Source organism: Clarias gariepinus, chromosome 7 (genome assembly GCF_024256425.1).
Source record: "Clarias gariepinus isolate MV-2021 ecotype Netherlands chromosome 7, CGAR_prim_01v2, whole genome shotgun sequence".
Taxonomy (NCBI): Eukaryota; Metazoa; Chordata; class Actinopteri; order Siluriformes; family Clariidae; genus Clarias; species Clarias gariepinus.
Genome location: NC_071106.1, coordinates 26,337,169 through 26,353,719, shown reverse-complemented (window position 1 = coordinate 26,353,719; position 16,551 = coordinate 26,337,169). Strand labels below are relative to the sequence as shown.

Sequence of the window (16,551 nt, the reverse complement as noted above, 5' to 3'; positions counted from 1 at the left end):
AAAAACTTTGCCACCAGTCCTCAAGTACACATGGCAGCCCTGTACTAGAACAAAAGTAAAGATGCATCAGGGCAGCAATTCCTCAACCACCCCCCCCCCCCCCCCCCCCAAAAAAAAAAAAAAAAACCTGAAAATTGAGCTAAGGAATTTTGAATGAACACTTAAGGACTCCAATAGACAGTGAGACGCATCCCAGCTCAATATTCAAAGAAACTCGTGAAGTACACTGCATGGCCCACCAACAGCAATTTAGACAGTTTCCTGAACATTCTAACTCTTCAGGCTTATGCAGAGTTCTCCAGGACATAGTTAACTAAAAGTAAAAATTGCAAGGCAGCTGCCAAAACCTTGCATGACTTCCATTCTCTCAACTAAAGTCACACAGATAGTGCATTGGTTTTTCCCTCCCTCCCCCAAAATAAGAGAATATGATCAATTATATAAACAACTAACTGTGTGCGTATAAGGGCACTGTAGAAAAGAGAATAGAAGTCTGGCTTAAACCATACAACCACAGGGAGATACAATTGAGACATCAACTGTGCTTAGTGTATTACCTTAGCCACTAAAGTCTGTTCTTGTTAACCTAAAACACCCTTTAGCAACAACTCACAATACACAAAGTCAGTCAACCCCAGGAAAATGGGGGAGAGAAAAAAAAAAAAAAAAAAAACGTCTCACCTTTAATTATGTACTGGGAATTTGAATTTCAAAAGACCATCATAGGCAGACAGCTGCAACATCATACCATAAGTGGTCAGTGACGATTGGAAACAAATACCAGTTACTTCTTTTCACATTCCCATCCCTTCAAGAACCACAAGTTCCCTTTAGCCTTTAAATGGGAACTCAAATTTGTATTTCCCCAAACAACCCACAAAAATGATATTAACCTACATTTCTTTTAGCGTTAAAGGAGGGTCATTAAAACCACTCAAAACAGAAAACGAACATTTGGTTATCTGTGCCAATTATGTTCTCCCCTTTTTTTAGAACACTCTCCCACCCCAAACAACTTTGAATACTTCAGCCCCTTAGCAGGTTTTTGTGCAATCAGTCTTATTGCCCAGTCCCAAACACAAGTCCCAACTTTAGTGCAGGACAGATAGGTAAAAGGTCTCTCAAAGCTCTTCAGTTTGATAAAAATTGAATAGAAAACAAAGAAAAAAAGAAAAAAAAAAGAAAAAAAAAAGCGGAGACACCAGGATGAAAGACCTGTTTCCTTGAGAGCTACATTTGTCATTAGCTTTTTTTGGACTCTTTGCACATTTTCTCCATCTGAAAGCATCATGTACCAGTGCCAATGGCAGTGAACATCGATCAGAGTAACAGCATTATATACCACTTGAAAAGTTGACCCGACCCACCCTACGGATTGCCAATTAAAGCTGCACTGCAGCAACAAGCATTACTACATGATGCAAATATTATCTCCACATACGTGAGTCATTGTGAACAAGGACCCAACAAGTGCTTGGTAAGTCAATGGAACAAGCAAAGGCTGGAAAACAAATACTATAGCTAAGCTACAAACATCAAGATGAGGTGCCAATAACATCACTGGCAGAGGTTTAACAAAAATGCTTTAACAGTTCAAGGATATTTTGTGCACTTTGCTAAAACTTCCAAAAATAAATAGAGTCCAATTTTTTTTTTTTTTACAATGAAGCAATCATTTCAAAATTTAAGCCTTACCCAATTTTTATCTAAACAGGAAGGGTTAACAAAAGCAGGAAAAGGAAAGTAAATGCTGTCCAGCGCTGAGAGATTCCCGCATCTTTGATGTTTTACATTATCCTCCAGCCTTTTAGCTTGTTTTATAAAACATCCATTAAAAATGAAATGAACATATTTACAAAGTATACATTGTGCCAACTTTGACTTCAATGGCACTTCCATGACAATATGTAGCCACCCTAAATGAAGAAGAACTGCAAGTGAACAATAATTGGAGGGAGAAAATAGTTCAAATTTTCCATATTCATCAGGCAGAGAAAATCACAGCAGGAGGAAAAGGCTGGCATTAGTCTCTGAGCAAGTCTCTTGTCGTATTGGAGCACTGAAGAAAAAGGGAGAGAGTCAGTCTTTACATGCCCATGTTCCATGACAACAAATGGGAATGCCATTTGAGCCATTTTGGGGGCATATGAATGATGCTGAGAAAACATCAAGTCCCACTTTCATCAGCAAAATCATAGTCAATACCCAGTTTAAGAGGAAAGGATGTTTTTGCACATCTTCATAAATTACTTTCTACTTGGTCTATTCTTAAAAAAAAAATCCCAAAAAGCACCAGGGGATGTGTAATGATTTCTTCTGAAAACAAGGTAAAAATAAATGAAGTAAATGAAGGGTAAAAAAAAAAAAAAAAAATCATGTGAAGGGACAGATCTGGTATTATTACTTTGAACAAAGTTCGACTGCTTGTTAAGGCACTTCATACAAATAACCAAATATGAAAATAAAGAGGTTCTGGATGAAAAGAGCTGGGTCTGAAAGCCAGTGGGTAATGTTCAGGTAGGTGAAAAGTAGTCACATTTTCTCAATTAATAAATAGGATAGTTAGCTTCCATCATCCTCCTCTACCCTCCTCTTACAAGTGCTTTAGAATCTTCAGAAGTGACACAGTAGTCCTTTCAAGGGCCATGACATTTTCCTCCATTATTGTCCTGTTTTAAAGAAATTTCTCATAGTGGCACAAGGAGGACAAAAAAAAAAAAAAAAAAAAAAAAAAGAGTGGCAGGGAGTGGGGGGAAAAAGTTTGGGGATAGTGGCTGGGGGCTTGGTGATCTGCAAAAACAAGAAAGAAAAATTAGAACTACATGTTTAAATATCTTACACAAAAATATTACACAAGTAACATTGGACAAACTACATTGCACTTCATAAATAGAACTTTACATTTTTTTCTTGAATCTCTAATCATTTGTGCTCATTCTTGTAGAGTTTGTCAAGGCACTTATGCATAGGCCCAGATTTTGAACTGGCTAAAATTTTTTCAGCAATAAATGGCAAACTATGGAAAATCTGAAAAGACTGGTTGTTAGACCAACCTTTTAACCTGCAAAATTACTTAAATTATGTAACCAACATGGTCTTAAACCTGTAGTGTAGGTCAAGCAATAAACATACATGTTAACTTCTCAATTAAATGCAGTACAGATTTCAGATTTTATATGAGATTTTTCTAGCCTTACCTCTCTTGCTCACAGTTTGACCTCCTCAGCACTCTCACTGTGATACTCTGCCACATACAGACTCTTATCTATGCTGCTAGGAATGGGCTTGATCTCTGTGCCCAGCTGCTCTTCAATGCCCTTCAGGTTAAAGCGGTCATCATACGTGATCAGGTTAATGGCCAGACCCAAATGCCCAAAACGACCTGGGGAGGGATTGTTACCATATACAGTGGGTTAAAAACTTTAGACCCCTCGTGTCCTCCTAAAGTATGCATGCATTAATGACTGCAATTTATTAAGTCTATTAAAAGTGATAAAAACTCCAAATCCTCCACACTATATAAAAATGTAAAGTTTTATGCACATAACGCAAGGACAAATTTGAAGCACTAAAATGCAAAACACATTAGCTTGTGCCAGCGTAGGCAAGACTAACTAACTACTGCCATCACTATGTGGATTGTCATCCTATGAGCACTAGTGAAGAGCAGGGCCTTGAAGATATCAGAATTGCCACTAGCGAGTCAAGTCAAAAAATTTCAAATTGTAAATAAACTTCTACAAGGTTAAGTGATGGCAAATGTATCATAATTTCCTGAACACTTGGGACTTATTTACATTACAGCATTTTGGCAGTCACCCTTTTCCAGAGCGACCTTAACTTTTATCTGAGCAACTAAGGGTTAAAGGCCTTGCTCAAAGCCCTACAGTGGCAACTTTGTGTTCATGGGGTTTGAACCTAGGACCTTCCGAACCGTGGTGAAATGCAAACCTAACTACCAAGCTACCCCTGAACAATATTTAATATATTCTAGTGGTCAAGCAGTGCAAACATTAAATAGCGCTGCTCTGACTGAAAATGAGGCCATGGGTAATGCATCAGTATCAAAATCAGAAGGACTGCAGAATTAGGTTACAGAACTGAGGCAAAGATAAATGTATCTAAATAGAACCAATTTGCATGTGAAAAAGATGCATATTCAACTTAGTTGAAAAAGGCTCGAATAGTTTAGCAACCTGATGTTACCTAGATTCAACATTCCCCTTATTAACATCATGATTTAGGTTTACTAATCAGCCAGCCAGCCAAAGTGTTACTTATTTAGGATTACAGAACATGCATTTCTTGGGAAGCTACAGATTAAAACATGAAGCCAAGACAACACTGGGGTGGTCTCTGAATGTACTTAGGTGCCACAGCCAAAGCCTTACAGCCAGATTGGAACAGCACAAAACATCAGTAGCAAGACAAAGGATCTAATAGGAGTGAGGAAAACCTGGCCAAATCCACAAGCGAAAAGCTGATCAAAATAACCCCAAAAGACTGGAAACTGAAATTGTAAGGAATAGCCACTAATTCAAATGAGAGATTGGGTTTTAACTATAAAATAAATAAATTCAAATGGTATTGAATGACGCTTGTATACAGTCATTATAAATGTACATTTCATAGTACATTTATGAACAACGTAGACCAAAAATAAGTGTTCTCCCTCAGCAGTACTCCAAAAACTATTGAAATGTCTTTCAAGATAAAGCCTGACAACTTCAGAAAGAGCTTAAAGAGCAAATATAAAAGTTCTATAAAACTGTCACACTCGCAGCAGCAGCTGAATACTAACAACCCGTAGCTGCTTAATCATATAAAAACACTAGAGCAGTTCAGAATGGTTAGCGGATGGGTATATGCATTTCTGGCAGCTTCAGAACAAAGAAAATGAGTACGGTCTCAATTTTAACAAGACTGGGAAAAGATTATCTGCTAAGATAGAAGCTTCCAGCTACGTCGGACTGCTGAATGACCCAGGAAGCCATGCTAAACTTAAGACCAATTTATCAGTTATAAACAAACATTTGTAAGTATTTAAACACATCTACAACGTGATGTTATCCTGACAGGATTGATCATAGCCATAATGTCAATCAGGTAACACCTTCTCCCAACAAGCACAGAAACCTAGCAATAGGCAAGTTTAATTGCTATACGGGTAGCGTTTATTACTCCATAAAGACCTCTGTAACTATGTTAGGACATTAAGAAAAAGGAGGGGCCTGCTCACATTCCGGCTTATTGAATTCACGGGACATGACTAGGAAAAGCACACCTCTCTATATAAAAAGGTCTTTCAGTTGGTAACTTGGAGTGAAAAAGTCATGAGGTCAAGAGAATTATTTGTAGACCTGGAAGACAGGATTGTGTCAAGAAATGCCTGGAAGCACCGTAAAGTATTCTCAAACGCAAGAGATTTGGAACAACCAACAGTCTACTCAGATCAGATCAGGTCTACCCATTAAAACATCCCATCCATAGGTTGAGCCTAAACAATTCTGCAACGAATGGAAGAAACTGCCAAAAGAAAGGGATGCAATTTTGTTGCATTATTCACAAGCAGCCTTAAGGTTGTCATTGCAGCCACAGGTTCTTTAACCAATTACTAAGCAATGGGTCTGAAAGAGCTTAAAGAGCTCTACACAGTTTAAAATGAAATTCTCATTTGAATGAACAAGCTTTATTTGGCAAAAGAATGCTCTAGAATTTAACAATTTGTGTTTTACACACACTGAACTGAAAAGCATGAACTACACAATAAGTGGAAACAGCTCCATCTCCAACAGGATTTACGATTTGCTTGGTAGAGGTTTAAATTGTGGTACAATGCATTTGTAATTTTAAGACCTTAATTGCATAAAGCATTTTCTCCCAGATCACACGCCATATTCATTAAAGGCTCACTATAAATTATGCTAAATTAAATGAGGAATGATTGTAGCTGCTCTGTCAATTGCAAATGGTGTTGAGAGGAACAAATATGCATTTTTCAGAAAGCTGCATTTCTAATTAATGATGGCACAGTAACTTAAGATAGACAGTATGACAAATATTCTCTATAATTTTATTGGTGTTTCTCTAATCAAGAGCTTACATGAAACGGGTCTAGATGGAACATGATGTCTTTTTCTCCAACCTACCCGATCTTCCAATACGATGAAGATACGTCTCCCCAAGTTTGGGAAAATCAAAGTTGATCACCACATTCACAGCCTGAATGTCAATTCCTCTTGTAAACAAATCTTGGAGAAAAAAAAAAAAAAAAAGTTTTACAAAATCATATCTTTTGTGAAAAGCTACAAGTAACGAATTTTAAAGCTTACCTGTGCAGACAAGATTTCGGCAAAGACCATTTCTGAAATCATGGAACACGCGGTTCCTGTGTTCCTGTAAGGAAAAGGCAAAAAATAATAATGTAAAAAAAAATTTTATATATATATATATATATATATATATATATATATATATATATATATATATATATATATATATATATATATATATACACACACACACACACACACCTCTCAGGAAAATGCAAACATACTTAAGAATAATAAAATAAAATTTATTTAGATGTTTGCTTATACTTCACTACCATCAGATGTCAAATCTGTTAAAAAATATCCCAGACTCTAACCAATGTTCGTATAACAGCAGCACAAAAGGGCAAATATGCCTACCTGTCTCATCTTAGCATGAATGTAGAAACAGGAATAACCCAGCTGGGAGATTTTCTTGGCCAGGAGCTCTACTCGTTGAGACGAGTTGCAGAAGATTATAGACTGATTTATCTGGAGCTGAACAATAAAGCAGGGGAAAGAAAGTCTAAAATGTCAATTGCAGAAAATTAAATGTATTATTAGGTGTCCAAAGAAAAAAAAAAAAAAAAAAAAAACCTTACCCTAGAGAAGAGTGTATTAAGGCAATGAACTTTCTGCCTTTCAGTCACATATGCATAATATTGGGTCACACCCTTCAGAGTAAGCTCCTCCATAAGGTTTATCTCATAAGGCTTCTGCAGATGGGAATTCTGCATAGGACCAAGACCAACAGCACAGTCAAATCAGTGACAGGGTAAATACAGTAATTATTAAATAGTTATAGACATGGACAAATTTAAAAGAAATATCCAAAAACTGTAAATTGAACAAAAGTAGTTGGCTCATTTGTGACGATAACCTTAAAACAAATGAAAATTGCATAAACAAAATGGAACCTTTAACCTAATATTTTGATGCATCACTGCAAACAAGCAATATCTATAGCTCTCGATAAGATTTTTGCACCTGTCCATAGGTAGTTTGGCCCACTCTCGGTAAACAAATTGCCAAGTTGTCTCCAGTTTGAAAAAAGCACCCCCACCAACCCAACACTACAGATGGAGCTACTGTGACTTGCTAAAAAGCTCCAGCTCTTTCTCCAGTGATTTGTTGTACAAAAGCAATGCATGATGCAAGCGAAGAGTGATGTACCTTGACATTGAAATTCAGCTTGTATCACTCCAAACTCTTCCTGTGCTCTTTACCCATCTTTCACATCATCCTTTTTGGGGATGGCTTTCCTTTTGCATCTATATCCAGGGAGGCTAGCTACAGTCTCATTTTACATTAAATTTCCCAATATTTGCAACAGTTGTCACAGAAACATTTGTTTTAGTGTGCATCTCGCTTGAGGAGGTTCAAAAGAAATTACCCTTAACGTTTAATTTTAACTCTCCTCAGAACAAGTGCTTTCTCTTATCCATGTTCAGTGTGGTGCATGTTACCAAACAGAATGACTACTTTTTAGCATAAAAAAAAAATAGTTTATAGCACAAGCAAAAATCTTTTGAAATTTTCTTTGCTTTCTTCATTCTAAAGCATACAAAAGGCATGCATATACACAAAACAGATGGACCTTCAACGAGCTTCAAGGTTACCAACAAATTAACCCGTGTGGAACCTGCATTAGCAATTGAGTAGTAACAGTACAAGTAGAAGTGCGGTGGTGTTTATATTATCAACTGTCAATCTTTTTTACATTCAGAATGGAAAAACATCGCAAATAAAGTGCAGTTTTCATCTTTTTCAGCTATGAAGCAAACCGGTGGACCGCAGCTTATAGAATCCAGTAATAAAGAGGTATGAGTGATAGAACCGTGAATTACAGGTAGACTGTTGATTTAATTTTTGGAAACTGTAATTTTCAATGACAGTAATTTAAGCAGGCATTTTTCTCAGCCTTAACATGCTGTGTAACACGTGTTTTTAACTGTTTAAATCTCATGCCACATACAGTTTAGTAAGTGGCAGTAATGCCCCAACCAAATACACTCAAAAGAAAAACAAAACAAAAAAAAGGAATCTTCAAACAAGTCATGAGTAACCTCAAGTGCTGACTAAACTCCCTCAAACTGGGAGACTTGATTTAAAAAAAATAAATAAATAAATAAAAAAAAAGTTTGCTCTCATTTAAAAGTAATACGTTCCATTACATCTCAATAACCAAAGAGGCCAAAATTCCTGGCTAAATGCAGAAACCAATTCAAGTGAGGTGTAGGATTTTTACATCCAGGATATTATTTTCTTAACTGTGAAATAAAAATGTAGCATTCTGGACAGGATGATGGCAATGAACCATTCCATTCATGGCTTACCATAAACTTTTGTACACTTAGTGGGAAAGTTGCAGAGTACAGCAGAATTTGCCTTTGTTTAGACAAGCAGCTCAGAATTTCCTCCATCATCTGCACGAAGTCCTGAGACAGGAGCTTGTCTGCCTACACACCCAACCACAAAACAAAATGTATAGGGACAATAATTGAGGCAATTATCAGAATTATTAGAGGAATTAAAAAAAATAAATATCGTATCAGGAATGTGTTGATTTTAATTGCGGCATAATCCACAATTGTGACTATCATGTATACTGTAAACAAGGCATTTTACTTATGTGCTGGAGTGTTGCATCAAATGTGGAACAGCACAAAATATAAATGTATAGAAATAAGCCGTTAGGATTAACCTTACACTCTGACTACTAATAATAATCCAGAACGTCCAATTCCCATAATTTTAGTTTTTGCATTGTTTGACTTCGAGGGGTTATAGAACTTTAATAATACATACAGTTTTTCTGGCAAGCAACATTTCAGGCAAATTACTCATTTTATGTACACTTAGCTTGTAAACAAAAATTCTGATTATGTAACCAACACAGAATGAGACTCAAGTAATTTTGGTGACAAATTTGAAATAGTGGCAAACTACACATTTTAATCAATAACAGGGTTTTGTTTTAAGCTTAACATGCAACAAGAAAATCAGTCAAACGTGCAGAAAAATAAAATCAGCCATATATTACCCCAAGGTTTTTAGATCTAAGTGTTTAAATAATCTCTGCAGTTAAAAAAAAGTGTTTAAACAAAAAATTGACCTATTTAATAAAAACAATAGCTACAAACCAAGTTCTTTGTTAGTGTCTCCAACACACTGCAAGGGCTCTGAACATTAAGAGATGTGATTATTGAAGATAAGTGTATTTGGTCTGAAATTTAACACTCACTTCATCCAACACAATCATCTGCACCTGGCCAACTTTGGCTACTCCTTTCTTGATAAGATCCAACACTCTTCCAGGAGTGGCAATAACAACATGAACTGGAGGGGAGAAATAAAAAGGTATTAAAAAAATTAAACGCAGAAGTCTAATTCAAAGTCATCAGGTTTACAAATAAAAACTAAAACGCTCCCTTAGATTTAAAGAACACACCAGTCTCATCAAGCCGCATAATGTCATCACGGAGGTTGGTTCCACCAGTGGTTGCCATGACCTTAACCCCACCCATGTGTTTGCTGACCTGGATGCAGATCTGGCTCACCTGCAGCGCCAGTTCTCTAGTGGGGACAATGACCAGTGCTAAAGAGAGGAGGACAGGGGGTTCACATTAATAATGTATCAAACAGAGGGTCACGCAGGAACATGTTACCACCAAATGATTGTATACAAGTTTTATTTATGCATTTCTCTTTATTTTTATACCTTGTATGCAGTCTTTTTTTAGATCAATACGTTCAAGTAAGGGAATGAGGTAGGCACCACTCTTTCCTGTGCCATTCTTGGCTCGAGCCAGAATGTCTCTCCCAGACAAAGCAATAGGAATGCTCTCCTCCTACAGAAAACAGACAATTCAAGTCAATTAGGCAAGTCAATATTTCTTCGAGATAATTCTGTATCCCTACACTTAGCTTCATAAATATTTGGATAGAGACATTGAATTTTTGTCCCTGAACACCACAACAATAAATTTAAAATGATACAATTATTTAAATTAGGTGTGTTCAAGTGTTAAAAAAGTTAAATACCCACAGCACTTGTGATGCTTTGCCAGACACACTGCAGCTACCTTATATGCTACTTGTTTTTCAGTTTTATCTTCAGCAAGTAAAAACTATACCCAAATGGGTTGAGGTCAGCTGGTTATTTGCTTTGGGCTGTTTTTGCGAGCTCATTTTGGGTCATAATCCATCTGTACTGTGAAGCACATTGCTATATGTTGTGCAGCATTTGGCGATCTGAAAGGATAACTCTTGATAATAACTTGCATAAGTTAAGCATAACTTGACTTGGCTAAATGCTGTATTTTTATCCTTTCTCCAATTCACTAAATTCAATTCAATTTTATTTATGTAGCGCTTTTAACAATGGTCATTGTCTAAAAAAAGAACTCTGCAATCACCCACTTTAGTTTTTCTTCAGTTACCTTTAAGGACTTTTAGTGTTGCTGAGCTTGCCAGTGCATTCCTTTTAAACAAACGTACCACATTGCTGTTTTACCCACTCCTCAGGTTTCTGCCATCTCTGGTAGGTCTGTTCACTTGTCATTTTTTTGCAACAAAGAAAATTATTTCTAACATTTATAATGGATGCACCAGTTGATTGACCAGTGAACAGAATTGGCTGTTTTTCTGCTTAATTTGATCTGACCGGCGTTTGACCAATCAGCCATGGATATAACAGATTCTGAGCATGTGCCAGAAAATTTAATTACCTAAGGTGGCATGTGTTAAAAAGCCACCGATCAGCACGTTTCACCAAACTCTGCGAGTGATTTAGTCTCAAGGTATTACACATGCTTACACCAGTCCAAAAAACACAGCAAGAGCAAATTGGCGTTTGAAACTCACATGTTACAAGCCGGGTGTTTGAGCTGCCTAACACCCGCTCATTATCAAATTGAGGTTTGAGACTTTGAAAGAACTTGAAGCAGTAAAATGTCACCATTTCTTTCAAATCCTACAGGTGTTCTGCACTAAACTATTCACACACGGTCATCCCGTAAGTAAGGAGATAATTATATGTAAAGTTGGTTTAGTCATAATTACGGTGGGTGACAACATACGTACTGCTATATATATTATATATATACATACACACACACATACATACATATACACACTTCTATACTTCTAATATACTTGCCTGGATAGGTGATGGTTTTTCCCAGCCCATTTCAAAGATTCCCATTAACAACTCTCGCTTCAGGCAGTAATCTTCAAATTCATTCCCTTTGGTAGCAGTTACATCCTGCACATTCATTAAGAAATCAAATCAACAAATGTGTAGAACACAATCCTTGCACACAAATGTTTAAAATGAGAACTTACAGAAGTCTTCATGCGCATGTCCTTTGGGGGAAGCTTTAAATTCTTCTTCCAGTCATCCCCAGGTCTAACAAATAAAAAATTATATGTAAGGCACTGAGAAATGTTATTCGAAAAACACTTTATTAAAAAAAAAATAATAATAAAAAAATAAAAAAACACACACACAACTTAAATCATATCCAAGATTCACAACACTTACTTGATGACCGTGTTTGCTGTGGGTACTGGCAAAGAGTTGCCATTGTTGACAGCACTGGAAGCTTTAATCTGGGCTGGCTGTGTTGTTTGAGGTCCACCACCGCCCCCACCAGGTCCCCCTGTCGGTTTTGTGGAGCCTCTCTTCTGGCCATTTTGGTTTGTTAAGCCCAGAATAACTGGGTTCTCTGTTCTGGCTGTACTCATGTCCGTTTTGATATTCTTTCCAAAAAAGTGAACAAAAACACTGGGATGTACACCCCTTTGTTGAGAAGAATAATTCCTTACCACAGTCCAAACCAAAGTTAATGCAATTGTACTTCACAATGTATTTCTCGAGAACATAAGTCTTTTGTAAAACATCTCAATGCAAAAATCATCGAAGTAATTATCCACAAATTCTAAAAGTAGGAAATTAATCTAAAGTCTCTTAAGAAATATCCCAGTTTCTCAAAATGATAGTCTCACAAACCAGAGAGAGGCTAAGCAGCCAAACATCTAGTTTTCCTTCTTCGCATCCCCACTGCTCTTTATCTCAATTTTTATAACTGATGACTCGAACAGTTTTCAATCTGGAATAAAAGAAAAATATTCATTGTGTTAAAAGAAAAACAGATTACTGTCTTCAAAGTTCAATTAATCTATACAACAATTGATTCTTGAGGGCATTCTGCAAGGGTCAGACTCAAGATTATATGCAACCAAAGTAATGCAAGTGGACGTTGTGAGTTTGTAGGCATCTCATAAGTAAATGAGCAAACTAATGTAATTAAAACAATAACAGGTACATGTGTATCCATATATCATTTATTCATTTTTATACAATACCGGAAATAATATTTATATATATATATATATATATATATATATATATATATATATATATATATATATATATATATAATTTTTTTTTTTATAAAGCAAACACCTTGATTATTCAATATTCGTCTCAAAAACCTTACAGTAGTTTTCTGATTGTGCACTTTTCAAATGTGTAATCTTTTAAGTAACTCTTCAGGGTTGCACATTTAGAGTTAACAGTGACAAATGCAAAAATCACACATCTACAAGCTCAATGCAAGCACAACCACTTAATTTTCTACAAAACATTTTAAATAAACAAGTCACAAGTAAACCAAGAACAGAGGTCAAAAAGTGCTAAAATATTTTAGATAACTTTTTATTTAAATTAATAGCATTATTATCTAAACGTTTTAACATTTTTAAATGTAAAGAATTATTTAAAACTACAGTGGTGGAATGTGGTGTCAAAACAACATGACTGCACGAAGTGTAGAGAGCTTCTTCCTCCTTCCCCCCCGCCCTTTTTTCGAAGCAGTGTTTGGAATTTAGTAGGTTGCCAACTGTAGGTCTCATTCTTCCTCATCTTCCCAGCCTCTTGGGGAGGGGCGTGGGGGGTTGATTTCCAAACCCAGCTTTCATTAAAAAAAAATTAAAATAAAAATTTGATCTTGCTGTGTTTTCTGTCGGACAGTCCATCTACTTTTATCCGGGACTTCAACACACCATCTCTACATGTTCCCTCTTAGTACCACTCCATACCTTGGGTTAGAGTTCTGCAAACTGCATCACCACCACCTAACTCCATCACCTTCCTGTCCTTGAAAGCGGACTATCCAATTTAGACTTCCCAAGAACAAAAAGCCATAAAATGCTTTCTTCCCTGATCATTTAAAAAGATTTTTAACATTAGCTTCTACGCTCACTAGTTTTTGGAGCTGTGAGATTATATCAAGCCTCACATACATATACTTACTGCACAAGAGCAGTCTGTGCTTAACAGTCTCACTTACATGGCATACCACAGTCCCATCGTGGGCTTACCTACTAAGTGATAAAGGTTGCGGGTCCAATTCGCAGTCTGTTAATACTTCTTTTCATTTTTTGTCTGCCTCATTATCACAAAGCACACAAAAAGCTCTTGGGCATAAATGAGCTAAATGAGTATACACACGTAAGTTTTTCAATCACTCAACAATGAGATATTAAAACTATAAAGAATATCGCAGTTACAGCTAGTTAATGACAAGAAAAGCTGGACACAAGTCGTCTGTGACCTCAGAGAGGTCGTATATGACGTCATCACGAGCGCCACTTCCCACTTGTGAGGTAACCCTACGCGGAATGCAGCAATACGGCATACGATTACGTTGGCCAGCAGCTAAAGGGTCCAGAGCCATTTGTTTAAATCATCTAGTTACGCTAGCATGCAGGCTAACGGCTCAGCACAAGAGTTACACCAGCCAGCGTTACATGCGTAATTGTTAGGCTTTCTTAGACGCGTTTTAAGTAAGCCGAATTCTGCTCATCATTTTATTCAACACTCAACAAAAAACATGAGCTGAACAAATTTGAACAGTCCAAACTACATAGATAATTACCCGGCTAACAATCTAGTCACTACAGCACAACAACATTACACTCAGCAGGTCTCACTTGATAGACGCGCACACAAGGAACATATTTACATTATTTCAATACATCTTTAACATTGTGTTTATTTATTTGCTCACCCAAGCAGAAAAGTACCTACACATGCAGTATTATAGTGCTCGTTTGCTAAGGCTAGCAAATATTTCACTACCTAGTAAGCAGCTAACGCTAGCTGTCTCTGCGGGCGTGTACTGGTCCTCTTAACTAAACAAACATGTCGTATATAAAGTTCTCCAAACCAACCAGAGATACTATATAACCTGTCCAAGCTTAGAAAACAGACACACAGCTATAGGTAACTAAAACACACCAGGGGGTCAGTTTGCTATCGAGTTAAACAAACCGCAAAAGCAGACAGCAATAACAACGTCTGTCAGAACAGAAAACGCTGGAACAAAAAAGGGACGCCTTTAGATATCCTCGACCTGCTCCTAACAAAGAACAGTCGTGTATTTCGACCACATTGACTTAATCCTACTCACCAATTATAAGTGAAATTCCACGCCACTTGATATTTACCTTTTCCGCACTGTTAACACACAGGCCTGCGTGATATTTTAGGGCTCGACAACGAACTGCCAAGATGGCTTCCAGTCATCTTTAAACCCTCCCCCCATCGGTCACGTGACTCACAAGACCAGCAGCGTAATCAATTTTTCTCCGATACACGCTGACGGTTTGGCAGCTCGCGACACGAGGTTACGCTCGAAGACCGTCGAAAACCCGTGAGCTCTAAGAACCCATTTTTTAAGAAAAAAAAATTTAAACTTTAAGAAAATGTTTATTTTATTTTTTCCCTGAAAAGGCATTGTTACGGAACCCCTGAAGGGTCACAGTGTTTTTTAAGGAATACTCTGGATTCTCCTCGTCACTTGACATTTATGGACCGCACCGAGCAGGCACCAGAGGTGGAGTTTGACTTGAGCGCAGGAGTGTGTGCGCGACAGCTAAAGCGCACTGGCATCTATAGACTAAAAGTCTGTTAAAAGTGAACTATCGATTTGTTCATAGGTTTAAACATTAAAAAGTGCAACAGTCAAATTACTCAGAAGAACTCTGTGGTTCTGCAGGGTGGTAGATAATTTCCTTATAAAGGGTCCTCAGTGTTTTGTTAGTTTCATTAATTACTGTTTACTGTGCTTAGGGTGTTTGTTTGTTTGTTTGTTTGTTTTGTAAGGCATCCTTGCTCTACAGCATTTATTTGCATGTGCCTAAGGCCATGTCCTTAACACATTTTTGGTCATTTCCAAAGTGAAGATTTTCCAAAACTCAGTTGTCAGTGGTGTTGTGTGGACAGGGGAAACTGTGATTTTGCCTTGTTGTAACATCACCTTATGTGCCAACAAAGATGATGTCATTGTCTGTATGCCCGTCTCCTTGATTTGATGTCAGGATATTTTGTGCAATAGCGGACTTATGTAAACTAGTGACTGTGTTAACGTTGCTTACTGGACTTTTACATGCATACACTTGCAGTTACTCGCACATTATGTTAACAAACAGAGGTGCCGGTAATGGCGTTTTGTCTAGGCTTCTTATTAGCCCCCTCTTGATTAGGGATGCTCCTGACAGACAAGGCATTTTTCATGTGGACACACACATTATTATTATAATTTTTTTTAAATCCATTTTTAAAAATACGTGTGGATATGGCCTATGACTTTTGCACAGTACTTAAAAGATGACCTTTTACAAAACAGCTACCATTTGCTGGATGTGTGCCTTTTCCTCCATAAACAGACTGACTTGTCATTTTTAGTGAATTTAAAAGGTGAAACAGCGAAAATAGGCATTGATTTTATAATACTACTGTTTTATGAATCATCACATCTACTTTAATCAAAAAGTAGGTGTGATGATTCATAAAACAAGATGCAGGCTGCTTATTGGTACCACATATTATGAAAAGTTCGGCTTGGGCAGAGTTTTTTTTTTTTTATTTCCCCAAAGATATGGAATAGCCGTCCAATTTATGATCAGGACTCAGGACACAGTCTCTGTGTTTAAGTCTAGGCTATTTGTGTGAATAGATTTGTGTTGGGTAAAGGTGCAGGTCTGGCTGACTCATGGACATAGAGTTTTATGGTGAACTAGTATGTTTGAGTGCTGTCTTCTCCACTCTCATTATATAATATGGGTTGTTGAGGTTAAGGTGACTGGTTGTCTTACTTTCCAGGGAGCCCTCATGTTTGTGTCTCACGCTGTTCTCCTTTTTAATTATGCTGTCATTACGTAGTCCTGACGG

At 37.1% G+C, this 16,551-nt stretch overlaps 1 protein-coding gene across 1 annotated transcript; it reads right to left on the bottom strand.

Moving 5' to 3' along the window:
• Positions 1-104: 104 nt before the first annotated feature.
• ddx6 (DEAD (Asp-Glu-Ala-Asp) box helicase 6) lies at positions 105-14,900 on the bottom strand. Its single transcript, XM_053500598.1, has 15 exons — positions 14,789-14,900; positions 12,325-12,424; positions 11,857-12,074; positions 11,658-11,721; positions 11,473-11,577; positions 10,033-10,162; positions 9,763-9,909; positions 9,556-9,650; positions 8,648-8,770; positions 6,914-7,042; positions 6,693-6,809; positions 6,333-6,396; positions 6,150-6,251; positions 3,198-3,382; positions 105-2,790 (listed from the first exon to the last, which is right to left on the bottom strand). The coding sequence occupies exons 3-14, from the start codon at positions 12,057-12,059 to the stop codon at positions 3,207-3,209; spliced, it is 1,455 nt and encodes a 484-aa protein (XP_053356573.1). The 5' UTR covers positions 12,060-12,074; positions 12,325-12,424; positions 14,789-14,900; the 3' UTR covers positions 105-2,790; positions 3,198-3,206.
• Between the last annotated feature and the right edge of the window lie 1,651 nt (positions 14,901-16,551).

What these genes read in the sequence shown, in the direction of transcription:
- ddx6 (XM_053500598.1), bottom strand. Translation starts at nt 12,059, where the DNA reads ATGAGTACAGCCAGAACAGAGAACCCAGTTATTCTGGGCTTAACAAAC. An exon ending in TTCATGCTAAGATGAGACAG is followed by an intron (nt 6,397 to 6,692) that starts GTAGGCATATTT and finishes TTTTCCTTACAG; the next exon opens with GAACACAGGAACCGCGTGTT. An exon ending in CCGAAATCTTGTCTGCACAG is followed by an intron (nt 6,252 to 6,332) that starts GTAAGCTTTAAA and finishes TTTTTCTCCAAG; the next exon opens with ATTTGTTTACAAGAGGAATT.